Source organism: Aedes albopictus, chromosome 1 (assembly GCF_035046485.1).
Source record: "Aedes albopictus strain Foshan chromosome 1, AalbF5, whole genome shotgun sequence".
Lineage (NCBI taxonomy): Eukaryota > Metazoa > Arthropoda > Insecta > Diptera > Culicidae > Aedes > Aedes albopictus.
Genome location: NC_085136.1, coordinates 330,112,627 through 330,128,210, shown reverse-complemented (window position 1 = coordinate 330,128,210; position 15,584 = coordinate 330,112,627). Strand labels below are relative to the sequence as shown.

The 15,584-nt window shown below is 47.7% G+C and overlaps 1 protein-coding gene across 1 annotated transcript; it reads right to left on the bottom strand.

The window, feature by feature from the left end:
* Positions 1-6,151: 6,151 nt before the first annotated feature.
* Positions 6,152-14,895, bottom strand: LOC109414624 (TELO2-interacting protein 1 homolog). The gene is made up of 3 exons (XM_019688456.3): positions 13,791-14,895; positions 6,993-8,239; positions 6,152-6,929 (listed from the first exon to the last, which is right to left on the bottom strand). Exons 1-3 carry the CDS (start codon positions 14,825-14,827, stop codon positions 6,169-6,171), a joined length of 3,045 nt encoding a protein of 1,014 aa, XP_019544001.3. The 5' UTR covers positions 14,828-14,895; the 3' UTR covers positions 6,152-6,168.
* Between the last annotated feature and the right edge of the window lie 689 nt (positions 14,896-15,584).

Here is a 15,584-nt window from a genome sequence, read left to right as displayed (position 1 = left end):
TACTCGGGTTGTCGGTAGTGGTGATATCGATGGTCGAGCTCGTTGATCGCCGTACGCACACTCGCGTTGTCGAACTGTCAAATCCGTCACTTTTTCCCTTTTTGCGTTCCCGGTCACTGATGTACTTTCGGCAAACGGTTCACACTGAGAAATTTTATGCTGGTATTCTGCCGTGAATCGCAAGTCAGTCCCATCTGCATTTTGGGCAAAAATGAGTTAATGGCCGTTTTCGAGCTTTCTTAGGATGTTCTTTCAGCTGCGTGCAAAAAAATATATAGTTTGTTCAGTAAAATTGAAAAACAACACCAAGTCAGATTGTCCCATAATGAAATGTAATCGCAAGTCAGTCCCATTACGAACTTGTGCACCCTCCAGTACAAAACCTAACACTATTTTAGCCAGTTTTATATTTTTCACTGTTGCGTTTCCACGTTTGAAACAATATGTGAAAGTTTCATGGTGATCGCAGAAGTTTTCAATTTATGGCGATTTTTTAGAGTTTCGCATAGAAATCGAATTTGAAAACTTCAGAGGCCATTTTCTCAATGCCTACTTTTTACATATGGGACTGACTTGCGATTCACGGCAGTATTGGTTGTGGAATCCTCGCAAAAACGCTGTGAAATGTGGAAAACCAAAAATGTGTGTATGAAAGAAAATGATCGTCGATAAAATTCCAATAATGTTTCTCAAGTTTTCTTCAAAATGGCGTTTCACACAATGGTTCTCAAAAGCTTTCTCTATATGCTTTACAAATCGTAAAAATGTCACCTTCTTAGACTTTCTTCACCACAAAAGAAACAAAGCGGTTATTGTTCTGGCGCAAAAGATGTCACATAAAATAAAATCTCAGAACAATGCCTGACCGCGCGAAAAATGGGTGAGAAGAAAATTCTTTTGTCACTTCACAAGGGATAAAAATGGTTACTTACGCTGAGTCTCCTTGGAAAAAAATGTGAATTTGGTGGTCCTACCAAATCACCAAGAAAATCACAAAATTGCACGCATTCACTCGCGAAACTTAAAACTTTTAGAAAATTTTACTTTACTTTAAAAAAATCTATCCTCGTACGCCACTGAACAATCTAGTAAAGTGGGAGGACAAAGACTTCTGTTCTTACAGACTTTGAATAAAATACGTCTTGTTCGGTTGGTTGTCACAAAACTTCTGATCGTAGTATATTTCTCCTACTCGGTACAATTCTGAATATCTCCTAAATTCCCCTTTCTCTCTTTCTACTATCTCGCTACTCTGAGCGAGTTCTCAAGCGTTCGCATAGGGTTACCACAGCGACCATTGATAGGTCCTCAGCAACTACAAGTTTGGCGAGTCAGGGCGTCCCTCTGCTGTAATCCCTCTGCTGGGTCATAGTTGAGCGGAAGAAGAAGGAACCGCTGGATGTGCAGGAGCGTAGTTACACCAGAATAGTAAGTGTGGCGCGCTCGGCAACAACACTGAAAAGCCTAAGTATTCAGAAGTCTTGAAGGCGATGAGGAGCAACACCAAGGTCGTGGATCTAGGTGCCAACGTATGCAGTATTAGACATATTGTTCGTGCCGTTGAAAATCGGAATTTTTGACACGCGAAAATTGATTTTTCTCTTAAACCGTGCGTCGGACGTACGTCGGGCGAAGTGCGCTGGATAGAGGGCCAGATCCGCTGCCCAGCGCACTACGTCCGACGTTAGGGTTCCTGTATGGATTTGGCGAAAAATCGATTGTCGCGTGTGGGGAAACTTCGGGTTTCGACCGCGACGACAATACTGAAGGAAAACACGTGTGGTTGCAACGGAATGACTAACTGATCAACAATCCCCCTTAACCCAGAATTTGAGAAACCCCAAGTGATTTTCTTGCTTCTCGGAGTTTCGGATACGGAACTGGCTTCGTCAGGACATCCGCCTGTTGACCTTCGGATGGAACGTGTTGAAGGGCAATAGCTTTCTGCTCTAACTGCACTTCTGTTGTCGCAACGCATTTCAGCTGTGCTAGCGAGGCCGCAGAGCTCTGCTCGGAATGAGCGCCACCATAGCTTCCTGGCCCGCGGCTGCGATCGCCATGTACTCTGCCTCTGTCGTGGAGGGAGCAACGGCCGGTTGTCTCCTGCAGCTCCATGCAACTGCACCGCCAGAGTGCTTGAAAACGTAGCCTGTAACATACCGTGTCGTTTCCCCAGTCAGCATCCGGATACCCGTGGAACGATTCGTCATTCTCGCTACTGTAGACTAACTTCATATCCTTCGTTCCTTTTAGGTACCGCAGAATGCGTTTGGCTGCCATCCAGTGAGCTTCTCCCGGATTGCTGTTGAAACTGCTGACTGCATTGACCGTAAATGCTATATCCGGTCTGGTGCACTGAGCCACGAACTGCAATCCACCGACGAGTTCGCGAAAAGGTACATTATTGCCATCCTCTCGACTTCATCGGGCGATTTCGGGCTCATTTCCTTGTTCAGTTTCTGGCTTAAATCGAACGGCGTAGAAACGGAATTGCAGTCATTCATTCCAACCCGTTCGAGCAGTACTTCTCCTGGTCCAATGTGATCCTCACGTCAGCTTGTGTGACCCGCAGGATCTGCTCCGCGTAGCCAAGATCTTTCATCTACAACCTGACCATTAGCCATTGTTTCAACGCGTCGACTATTTCATCACCGTTGGTAAACACCAACATATCGTCTACATATACGGCTACGATGAGTCTTGTCGCCGTCAATTAGGAAATACACGCACGAGCCCATCTTCGATTGCTGCAGACCGATTTCCTTGAGTACATTATTGAGCTTCGTGTTCCATACGCGACTCGCTTGCTTGAGTCCGTAGATCGCTTTCTTCAAACGACACACCTGGCCGCCAAGGATTGTGAAGCCTTCTGGTTGCTTCACGTGGATCTCCTCATTCGTCAAGTCGCCTGAAGAAAGGCCGTCACTGCGTCGAGTTGAAGGATCTTCAATCCTAACCTCACTGCTACTGCCATTAGATACCGGGCCGTAGAGTATCGGACCATTGGTGAACAGGTTTCTCCACAGTCGACTTCTTTGATTTGCGAGTAGCTCTTCGTCACAAATCGCGCTTTGCACCGCTCGATCGAGCCATCCGCTTTCGTCTTCAGTTGAACACCCATTTCAATTTCAGGGCCTTCTGCCTCGCCGGCAGGCCGCACAGCTTCCACGTCCTATTATCGCTGTGGGATTCCATCTCCGCCTTCATTGCTTCATACCATCGGCTACTATCATCACTTTGCATCGCTCCTCTAAACGACTGCGGTTCATCCTGAAGTACCTGAGATGGGGAAATGCTTTAAGGGACGGCACTAAAACTCAACTGAAAATCATCATACTTGCCTGGGATACGGCGCTCCCTGCCACTGCGCCTTACCACACATTGGGGGTCCTCTGATTGTGGAGGGAGCGCAATTTGTGGTGGGGCCGACAGCACTTCGCCACCAGTTTCATTCGCTGGTAAAGGTTCTGCTACGGTAGCTTCTCCGCCTTGCTCGGATTCCGGGTCGGTGTCCACTGATGCCATCCGAAACTGTAGCATCTCTGGTTCGGGAGCTTCCAGTCGTTCATCGCTGCTGCCTTCGTTCAGGAACACAACGTCCCGACTCACATACACCTTTCTGGATTTCGGATTGTAGACTCGATAACCGTTCAATCCCGCTGCGTATCCGACAAAGATGCCTTGCTCCGATTTCGGATCCCATTTCTTCCTTCGTACCTTCGGTATGCGCGTTATCACTCTCGTACCGTAAACGTGCAGATTGAATAGGTCCGGCTTCTTTCCGCTGAACTTTTCTTCCGGAGTCACTTGAAGACCTTTTGTTTTACGGAAGTCGTTTCAATAGGACCACACAGATCACTGTGGACGAGTCCCAACACCTCTGCCTCTCTGGCCCCTTTGAATTTGAACGGTTGTCGTTGATGCTTCCCTTCCAAGCGGAATGCACGTCGGCATATCGGATTCGTCGAATTGCACACCACAGGTCATACCGTCATACTGCGAAGTTGCTTCAAACTGTGTGCATTCAAGTGTGCCATGCGGCGATGCCATAATCCGATGTCCTCCTTGGGCGTCGCGATGCGCGATACATTTCTTCCGGTTTGGCGGAGACGATATAGTCCGCCTTGCTGATCACCAATAGCCACAATCCGACCGGTCTGGTCGAAAACTTCACATACGTCCTTGGAAAACATCACCTGAAGACCACGACTGCAGATCTTGTGCACGGATAAAAGATTCATCGCCAGTTCCGGAATGCACAGCACTTACAAAAACATCGAGCACTTCGGTAGCATCACCCAAGTCGGCTTTGATTACCACGTTGCCATTAAGCAACGACTGATGTCGCCATGTTGTTTGCAACTATGGCACTATCACTCACCTCTTTTGCTTCTTTCAGGATTGCTTATTCGCGACACATGTGGGGCGACGTGCCGGAATCGAAAATCCACTCACCCGGACTTCACGACGATGTTGGACAATGAACGCCGAGTGTCTGTCGAACTTCTTCGGTGCTTGTTGCTCGCCTCTGCGGTGTCTTCGTGGTTCCATTTTGCCTTCTCGTTGGTACTCTGAAGCGTAATGACCCGGCTGGTTACACCGAAAACACTTCACGTTGCTCTTGTTCGGTTTCGCTGATTTTGGCTTCGTTCCGGGTTGGCCATAGAATGCCCGTTCCAGAGTCGTCAGGCCACTACACATCCTGCAGAATCTTCGCACGTGTCGTATCGGCTTGCATATGGATCCCGGACGCTTCCAGGCCCATGATCATGGGCTCATCCACCGATCGTTCACTTCGAAGACCAAACTCCCGAATGTATCCTGTCCTGGAAATCCGCCTACAGACTGTCCCATGCTTTTTTGGCTGTAGCTGCGTTCTGGACGAGACTGTAGTTCGTCGGGTCGATGCTCAGACAAATTGTTGCGAGCGCCCGCTCCGATAGCTCTTCCGACGGATTTGGAGTCTTGATTGCTGCCCATGTTCCTTCCCGGATCATAGCCATCTCTCTCTCTTTCTCCCTCTCTTCTTGGCGTAACGTCCTCATTGGGACAAAGCCTGCTTCTCAGCTTAGTGTTCTATGAGCACTTCCACAGTTATTAACTGAAGATACTCTATGCCCAAGGAAGTCAAGGAAATTTCCTTTACGAAAAGATCCTGGACCGACCGGGAATAGAACCCGTCACCCTCAGCATGGTAATGCTGAATACCCGTGCGTTTACCGCCTCGGCTATATGGGCCCTTACCATAACCATCTTGATGGCGAAGGGCCAGGAGCTGTAGTTTTCCTGCCCTCAAATCGCTCCGCCAATGGTAACGATAGGCATTCTCCCGCTGGTAGGATTCTTGAATTTGTCGCCACCGGTGCTGCTCCAACGGAATCCGCTTGCTGGCTTCCTGCTGTTCCGGCCGGACCTCCGGCGCCTGGAAGTGCTTCTGAGCTGCTACCGTTCATGCTTCGTGTTGGAGTTCTCTGGTGCTACATCAATTTTCTTCTTGTATAAAAATCTTGACATTTTCAGTTCTTCACATCGGCGAAAATGTTTTCTTCAATTGTTTGTCCGTTGTTATGGTGCCACAGGCCCATAACCTGAAGGAAAACACGTTTGGTTGAAACGGAATGGCAAACTAGAATGATTTATTCAAACTTAAATAATTCAAGGGTTACTATGACCAACACTGCCCACGATCGCATAATTGTCCCATATGAATAGGAAACCCAGCAAATATGGGACTGATATGCGATCATGGGCAGAACAGGTGAAATGATCTTCGAACTCAAGCGTGACAAGAAGTCTACTTTACGGCACAGAGGTGGATCGAAAGAGATTTCATTTTACCTCAGAAGTCCCGCATGGTTCCATCCTGGGTCCGGTGTTATTAAATGCCCTGTACGATGAGGTATAATACCTCAATAATTGAGGCTAGGAGGCAAGGAAACCAAACCCTAAGACCCGGAGCCAACTATACTATACTATAGGAAAAAGGAATCCTTTGAGAAAGAATGTTAAATCCGCCAGCAAGCGGAACGACGCGCTTGTCTTCAAGGCTGAGAAGGACACATACACCGAGGTGTTAAGAGCCATCTCGAAATCACCGGGAGGGGCGGACCTGGCGCACAGGATTTTCTCTTGATCAACGTCCGCCGTTACAATCTTTCAACAATAACTTTATTTCCCCGATCCACACCCGAGAAGCTTCACAAACACGGCACCGGGATCATACCGCGCAAGCTGATCGAAAAATTCCCTCGCCAGCTGCTGAAGCTCTCGTCGAGGCGATTTCACAAGATAAAGCTTACCTACGTTCAGCACCTCGTCCAGCTGGCGTTCATTCAGCTTCATCGAACTGACCAGCGACGGGCCATGCGTCAGAATCTTCCGCTGGAGTTTGTACGTCTGCAGGGCGCTGAAATCCGCTTCCACATTGGACACCATAAATGCATTCAGTCGGGGCAGAACGTCATCCAGTGTCCTCTTCCGGATGAAATCCTTCGCCAGTTGACCCAAACTGACGAGCAAGTCGAACGCACAGCTAATGACCACCGGACTGGCATCAGCGAACCGTTCCGCAAAGTTGAACCAAATCTGATGCACCAACGGAAGCAGCTGGTTTTCGTGAGCACCCAGCAGGAAGATGCCTTCGTTCAGCGTCCCGAGGGCGACGACCCGTTCCTCAACCACACTCGACGACAGGTACTTGAAGTTCACCGTCAGGATCTTGACCGTAATGCGGATGTGCGGCGGTAGCTTGTCCTCTTCGCTTTGGTAGGGCCCGTCTGGTTCCATGGGTTCGTCTTCCTGAGGATCCGGTTCGGCAGAACCATCGTCTTCGTTGTCGTTGGGAACTTCTTCGATCGTGGCACCCGAATCTGGTAACTTCTGGTCCATTTCCTTCTTGAGCTGCTCGATTTTTTCGGCCAGTTTGGATTCTGATCAGGAAGAGAGCGAGAAGGTTAACAAATTTACTAACTTTGGCATGATCCAACACTTACCATCAAGTTCCGCGTCATTCTCCATCTTTGTCGATTCATCATCCACCCGATACCGATAACGGATGGCTCGAACGAAAATCTGCAGCACCCTCAAGCAGAGGATCCGTGCCGTCGCCATGCGCTGGTCGTGTCCCTCCAGGATGGCCATCACTATGGGACTTATGGTGGATTCCAGCACATCGGAGGATTCGTACGGAACGAATCGCAGAACCGATTCCAGTATGTGGACCCCCTCCGGGAAGGTGCCCGGTCGCTTCAAACAGCGCGTGATGTACTGCGAAATGTAGTCCAGGTTCTGGTGGATGAGCTCCTGGATGGACGCGAATCCGAGGGTGGTGGCCATCGCGTCCAGGGTCATTTCCGCAGCCTCGTTGACGCAGTTCAGATTGCTTCCGGAGAGAGGGAGAGTGTGCCGCAGAACGTCGTACAGTTGCCACCGGAAATCGTCCCGGAAAAGCCGGCAGAAGCGGGACACCAGTCGAAGGGATAAGCAGATGTGAAGGATGTTGAACTTGAGGTCGGATATCTGGGTGGATTCTTCCAGGTCGACCTGCCAGTGATAGTTCTGGAGGATTTCGGAGAAAGCGTTACGGAAAAGAGATTGAAGCGAAGGGTGGCTGACTTCCGGAGGAATTAACTCCGATAACAGGAAAAGGTAACCGTTGATGTTCACTTTGGTGGTGAAAAGATCCTCGAGGATGTAGCTCAGGATGGTAGATAATGTATCCGGTCGAGTCTGCAAGCTTCGTAGGACTTCTAAGAAGCAGACGCGGCTTCGATCCTGACCGTGGAAGTTCCTCAGGACAATCCAGCGCGATTCGCGCTTCTCCTTATCCAGCCTGGCTTCCACTGGTACATACTCGAAACGATAGGAGACGTACTCCCGCCGAACGAGTTCCTCCGGTTGATCCAACTCGGCACCGGCTGCCAGAATCATGACCAGCTGGTTGAGAATTTCCTGATTAGACATGATGGTGGTGAGCTGGGTATCCGTCAGGAAGCTTAGGTACCCATTCATCAACCGGAAGCAAGCGACCTGTTCCGATTCTTCGCCTCTGTAGATACTTCTAGGGATGGTCTTGAGGGATTCGTAGAAAAGTTCATCGAGACGGGTGTCTCCGAAACAGATACCGGAGCGTAGCGTAGACGAGAGAGCTCCCTGGCAGATGGCGCGAACTTTTTCGGATTCATCCTGGCACAGTGCCAGAAGGGATTGCAGGAAGAATACCGAGCATGTTGGCATATTCCTGGAAAGTGATAGATATTTTGTAAACCAAAGCTTAAATCCTGTATCATTAGGTATACCTAATCAGTCAGTCAGTCAGTCAGTAAGCTTCTCCAAAGAAGCTTAGAATGCTTCTTCAAAGAAGCTTAGAAAGCTTCTAAAGATAAGCTTAGAGAGCTTATAGAAATAAGCTTAGAAAGCTTCTGCTTATCCAAAGAAGCTTATAAAGCTTCCCTAGAGAAGCTTAGCATGCTTCTCCAAAGAAGCTTATAAAGCTTCTCTAAAGAAAAGCATAAGAAGCTTCTTAAAAAAAGTCCAGAAAACTTCTCAAAAGAAACTAAGAAAGTTTCTCCAAAGTAGCCTAGAAAGCTTCTTCAAAGAAGCTTAGAAAGCTTCTAAAGATAAGCTTAGAGAGCTTATAGAAATAAGCTTAGAAAGCTTCTGCTTATCCAAAGAAGCTTATAAAGCTTCTCTAAAGAAGCTTAGCATGCTTCTCCAAAGAAGCTTATAAAGCTTCTCTAAAGAAGCTTAGCATGCTTCTCCAAAGAAGCTATGATACTTTCTTCTAAAATGAAATCCAGAAAGCTTCTGCAAAGAAGCTTAGAAAGCTTCTGCAAAGAAGCTTAGAAAGCTTCTGCAAAGAAGCTTAGAAAGCTTCTAGCAATAAGCATAGAAAGTTTCTAGAAAGAAGCTTTGAAAGCTTCTCCAAAGAAGCTTAGGAAGCTTCTCCAAAGAAGTTCAAAAAGTTCTCCAAAGAAATTCTAAAAGTTCTCCAAAGAAGTTCAGAAAGTTTCTCCAAAGAAGCTTGGAAATCTCTTCTTCTGAGAGGGATTTCTTCGAAATCCTGAGAGGATTTCCTTGGAAATCCTGAGGGGATTTCCTTCGAAATTATGAGAGAATTTCCTTCGAAATCCTGAGAGAATTTCCTTCGAAATCCTAAGAAGATTTCCCTCGCAATCCTGAGAGGATTTCCCACGCAATCCTGAGAGGATTTTCCTCGAAATCCTAAAAGGATTTCCCTCTAAATCCTGAAAGGATTTCCCTCTAAATCCTGAAAGGATTTCCCTCGAAATCCTGAGAGGATTTCCCTCGAAATCCTGAGAGGATTTCCCTCGAAATCCTGAAAGGATTTCCCTCGAAATCCTGAGAGGATTTCCCTCGAAATCCTGAGAGGATTTCCCTCGAAATCCTGAGAGGATTTCCCTCGAAATCCTGAGAGGATTTCCCTCGAAATCTTGAGAGGATTTCCCTCGAAATCCTGAGAGGATTTCCCTCGAAATCCTGAAAGGATTTCCCTCGAAACCCTGAGAGGATTTCTCTCGAAACCCTGAGAGGATTTCCCTCGAAATCCTGGAAGGATTTCCCTCGAAATCCTGGAAGGATTTCCCTCGAAATCCTGTAAGGATTTCCCTCGAAATCCTGTAAGGATTTCCCTCGAAATCCTGTAAGGATTTCCCTCGAAATCCTGTAAGGATTTCCCTCGAAATCCTGTAAGGATTTCCCTCGAAATCTTGTAAGGATTTCCCTCGAAATCCTGTAAGGATTTCCCTCGAAATCCTGTAAGGATTTCCCACGAAATCCTGAGAGGGTTTTCCTCGAAATCCAGAGAGGACTTCCGCCGAAATCCCGAGAGGATTTCCCTCAAAATCCCGAGAGGATTTCCCTCGAAATCCCGAGAGGATTTCCCTCGAAATCCCGAAAGGATTTCCCTCAAAATCCCGAGAGGACTTCCCTCGAAATCCAGAGAGGATTTCCCTCGAAATCTCGAGAGGATTTCCCTCGAAATCCTGGAAGGGTTTCCCTCGAAATCCTGGAAGGGTTTTGTTGCCAACAGTAGCTGCAACTAAATGTTTTGCTCGGGTATCTTGGCGCGGCGACGTCGTCCACGGTTACCATGCCAACGTGCGACTCGCGATCAAAGCATGCGAGCAGAAATTCAAATACATATGTGAAAATTTTCAACCGAACCAGACGCGTGCTTTCTGCTAGTGCTAATTGTAAAAAACTAAATTATAAAGTTAAATTGTTAGATTAAATAAATTAATATTAGAAATTATTATAGAAAAAGTGTTTAATTGGTAGTTTTACTACTGAAAATCTTGGGGTATCGGTTTTGGAGCAGTTCAGGTGAGTGCTGACCGAGGCCCTCCTAAGTGGCCTTTCGGACTGCCGACTGAAATTTATATTGGCCCTTCTTCCCCGGCAGGTGAGTGCTGACCGAGGCCCTCATAAGTGGCCTTTCGGACTGCCGACTGAAATTTATAGGTTTCCCTCGAAATCCTGGAAGGATTTTTCTCGAAATCCTGGAAGGATTTCCCTCGAAATCCTGGAAGGATTTCCCTCGAAATCCTGGAAGGATTTCCCTTGAAATCCTGGAAGGATTTCCCTCGAAATCCTGGAAGGATTTCCCTCGAAATCCTGGAAGGATTTCCCTCGAAATCCTGGAAGGATTTCCCTCGAAATCCTGGAAGGATTTCCCTCGAAATCCTGGAAGGATTTCCCTCGAAATCCTGGAAGGATTTCCCTCGAAATCCTGGAAGGATTTCCCTCGAAATCCTGGAAGGATTTCCCTCGAAATCCTGGAAGGATTTCCCTCGAAATCCTGGAAGGATTTCCCTCGAAATCCTGGAAGGATTTCCCTCGAAATCCTGGAAGGATTTCCCTCGAAATCCTGGAAGGATTTCCCTCGAAATCCTGGAAGGATTTCCCTCGAAATCCTGGAAGGATTTCCCTCGAAATCCTGGAAGGATTTCCCTCGAAATCCTGGAAGGATTTCCCTCGAAATCCTGGAAGGATTTCCCTCGAAATCCTGGAAGGATTTCCCTCGAAATCCTGGAAGGATTTCCCTCGAAATCCTGGAAGGATTTCCCTCGGAATCCTGGAAGGATTTCCCTCGAAATCCTGGAAGGATTTCCCTCGAAATCCTGGAAGGATTTCCCTCGAAATCCTGGAAGGATTTCCCTCGAAATCCTGGAAGGATTTCCCTCGAAATCCTGGAAGGATTTCCCTCGAAATCCTGGAAGGATTTCCCTCGAAATCCTGGAAGGATTTCCCTCGAAATCCTGGAAGGATTTCCCTCGAAATCCTGGAAGGATTTCCCTCGAAATCCTGGAAGGATTTCCCTCGAAATCCTGGAAGGATTTCCCTCGGAATCCTGGAAGGATTTCCCTCGAAATCCTGGAAGGATTTCCCTCGAAATCCTGGAAGGATTTCCCTCGAAATCCTGGAAGGATTTCCCTCGAAATCCTGGAAGGATTTCCCTCGAAATCCTGGAAGGATTTCCCTCGAAATCCTGGAAGGATTTCCCTCGAAATCCTGGAAGGATTTCCCTCGAAATCCTGGAAGGATTTCCCTCGAAATCCTGGAAGGATTTCCCTCGAAATCCTGGAAGGATTTCCCTCGAAATCCTGGAAGGATTCCCTCGAAATCCTGGAAGGATTTCCCTCGTAATCCTGGAAGGATTTCCCTCGAAATCTTGGAAGGATTTCTCTCGAAATCCTGGAAGGATTTCCCTCGAAATCCTGGAAGGATTTCCCTCGAAATCCAGGAAGGATTTCCCTCGAAATCCAGGAAGGATTTCCCTCGAAATCCAGGAAGGATTTCCCTCGAAATCCAGGAAGGATTTCCCTCGAAATCCAGGAAGGATTTCCCTCAAAATTCTGAAAGGATTTCCCTCGAAATCCTGGAAGGATTTCCATTGAAATCCTGAAAGGATTTCCCTCGAAATCCTCGAAATCCTGGAAGGATATCCCTCGAAATCCAGGAAGGATTTCCCTCGAATTCCCTGAAAGGATTTCCTTCGAAATCCTGAAAGGATTTCCTTCGAAATCCTGAGAGGATTTCCTTCGCAATCCTGAGAGGATTTCCTTCGAAATCCTGAGAGGATTTCCTTCGAAATCCTGAGAGGATTTCCTTCGAAATCCTGAGAGGATTTCCTTCGAAATCCTGAGAGGATTTCCTTCGAAATCCTGAGAGGATTTCCTTCGAAATCCTGAGAGGATTTCCTTCGAAATCCTGAGAGGATTTCCTTCGAAATCCTGAGAGGATTTCCTTCGAAATCCTGAGAGGATTTCCTTCGAAATCCTGAGAATCCTTTCAGAAATATTCGCGAAAGAAACATAGTAAGCTTCTTCAAAGAAGCTTAGAAAGCTTTTCCAAGAAGCATGGTCAGTCAGTCAGTCAGTCAGTCAGTCAGTCAGTCAGTCAGTCAGTCAGTCAGTCAGTCAGTCAGTCAGTCAGTCAGTCAGTCAGTCAGTCAGTCAGTCAGTCAGTCAGTCAGTCAGTCAGTCAGTCAGTCAGTCAGTCAGTCAGTCAGTCAGTCAGTCAGTCAGTCAGTCAGTCAGTCAGTCAGTCAGTCAGTCAGTCAGTCAGTCAGTCAGTCAGTCAGTCAGTCAGTCAGTCAGTCAGTCAGTCAGTCAGTCAGTCAGTCAGTCAGTCAGTCAGTCAGTCAGTCAGTCAGTCAGTCAGTCAGTCAGTCAGTCAGTCAGTCAGTCAGTCAGTCAGTCAGTCAGTCAGTCAGTCAGTCAGTCAGTCAGTCAGTCAGTCAGTCAGTCAGTCAGTCAGTCAGTCAGTCAGTCAGTCAGTCAGTCAGTCAGTCAGTCAGTCAGTCAGTCAGTCAGTCAGTCAGTCAGTCAGTCAGTCAGTCAGTCAGTCAGTCAGTCAGTCAGTCAGTCAGTCAGTCAGTCAGTCAGTCAGTCAGTCAGTCAGTCAGTCAGTCAGTCAGTCAGTCAGTCAGTCAGTCAGTCAGTCAGTCAGTCAGTCAGTCAGTCAGTCAGTCAGTCAGTCAGTCAGTCAGTCAGTCAGTCAGTCAGTCAGTCAGTCAGTCAGTCAGTCAGTCAGTCAGTCAGTCAGTCAGTCAGTCAGTCAGTCAGTCAGTCAGTCAGTCAGTCAGTCAGTCAGTCAGTCAGTCAGTCAGTCAGTCAGTCAGTCAGTCAGTCAGTCAGTCAGTCAGTCAGTCAGTCAGTCAGTCAGTCAGTCAGTCAGTCAGTCAGTCAGTCAGTCAGTCAGTCAGTCAGTCAGTCAGTCAGTCAGTCAGTCAGTCAGTCAGTCAGTCAGTCAGTCAGTCAGTCAGTCAGTCAGTCAGTCAGTCAGTCAGTCAGTCAGTCAGTCAGTCAGTCAGTCAGTCAGTCAGTCAGTCAGTCAGTCAGTCAGTCAGTCAGTCAGTCAGTCAGTCAGTCAGTCAGTCAGTCAGTCAGTCAGTCAGTCAGTCAGTCAGTCAGTCAGTCAGTCAGTCAGTCAGTCAGTCAGTCAGTCAGTCAGTCAGTCAGTCAGTCAGTCAGTCAGTCAGTCAGTCAGTCAGTCAGTCAGTCAGTCAGTCAGTCAGTCAGTCAGTCAGTCAGTCAGTCAGTCAGTCAGTCAGTCAGTCAGTCAGTCAGTCAGTCAGTCAGTCAGTCAGTCAGTCAGTCAGTCAGTCAGTCAGTCAGTCAGTCAGTCAGTCAGTCAGTCAGTCAGTCAGTCAGTCAGTCAGTCAGTCAGTCAGTCAGTCAGTCAGTCAGTCAGTCAGTCAGTCAGTCAGTCAGTCAGTCAGTCAGTCAGTCAGTCAGTCAGCGATATTTTTGAAATTCATTACTTACCGACCACACTTTTCCAGCAACGTGGCATTCATCCGGGCGAACTCCTGCCGTATGGTCTCTTCCTCCGCTCCCCTCAAATGCGCCACCGTACCCAAGACCTGGCCAACCTTTTTCTCCGCCTCCAGAAGCCATTGCCTGCTTCGACTGGTATTACTAAAGTAATCCTCTCGGGCTTTTGTATCCTTCAGGCCCATCCCTAGGACGTTCCGACCACCTCCAGCTCCCTCGAATTGGCTCAGCTCCTTCGAAAGCTTGAGAAACTCCTCCGTCCGGATTTCATCTTCTGTGTGGCTTCCATCGTAGTCTTCGAATATCAATCCGAGGACTCGTCCCAAAGCTTTGACGCCCAACCGAGTCAAAGCCTTCCCTTGCTTCTCATCTCCATTCACGACGGACACCAGCGCTACCAGCAACTTCGGAAGCACTATAAACAGCAGTTCCGCAACCTGGCACCGTAGTACCTTATCTGAGAAGTCGAATTCGTCGTGGATCTGCATCGCGGCCAAAATGCACTCCACCGCCTGCATCCGTAACTTCCGGAACCGTTCGCCGGATACGACACTCACACTAACGAACAGAATCTGCGACAGCAGACTCAGGTTGTCCTTCACGTACACCTCCTCCACCAGTTCCGACTGAACGTTCTTACAGGTCAGGGTCAACCCTCGCAAAACTCCCAGCTTGAGTTCCTCCGGAAGATCCGGCACCAACTGACCGGCTTTCACGTCGTACAGCTGTTTCAGCAAAATCACCAACGTCGTCTTCATGGCCACCGCCTGTCTCAGCTTGGTTTTCGCCAAAATTGTACAAACACACTCCATCAGCCCGGCTTTCAGCTCATCCCGCTTCCCGCCCTGGACACTATCCACCAGAATGACTAACTGCTGGAGGAAGACGTTTTGCAGGATCTGCAAACTATCGGCATCGATTTCTCCGAGATACCCATTCAGCAGCCGGATGTCCTCCAGACGAGGCTCGCGAATCACTTTTTCGAACAACGGTTTTAACCGGGCGAACACTTCCGCGAGGGAATTCATACTTTCAATCCGATAAAATCGACCGGAACGACCGGGTTTTAACACTGCACTTTGTTTTGTTTTCCGAAGAGAACTGTCACCAGGGATGCCAGGTGAAATTTTCAAATATCTTCACAAGGCACGTTAAAATGTCTTCACATGTCTTCACACCCCATATTGTGGCTTTAGAATAAAATATTGTTAGAAGTCAAAATTTATGCCATATTCTTCACAGGTTTATATGAAGGAATATACCGTGAGGTCATCCAGCAATAATGCATGTTTCTCTCCAGAATTTCCATGGCAATTTTAAGAGTTTCGCGAAAATTCCTTAACAAGTTCCTCGGATTTATTTTCACGAGTTCCACAAAAAAAAATCCAGGAATTTCTCTAGGAATTCCTTCGGGAATTTTCCCAGGAAGTCCTCGCGAATACCTTCAGAAGATCCCTGGAAATTCATCGTGGAGTTTCTCGGGAATTCTCCCAGATCATCCTCGGAAATTCCTCCATGTGGTCCTCGAGAATTCTCCCAGGAGTTCCTCGTGAATTCCTGCAGAAGATCCTCAGCAAATCCTCATGCTTGTCCTCATGCAGATCCTCGGCAGTTCCTCCAAAAGATCCTCAGGAATTCCTCCAGGAGATCCTCAAAAATTGTGCCAGAAATTCCTCGAAACATCCTCTAGAAGTTCCACCGGAATTCTTTCATAAGTTTCCCAAGAATTTCTTCAGGAGTTGAGTTTCCCGAGAATTCTCCCAGGAATTCTTCTACAAGTTCCTC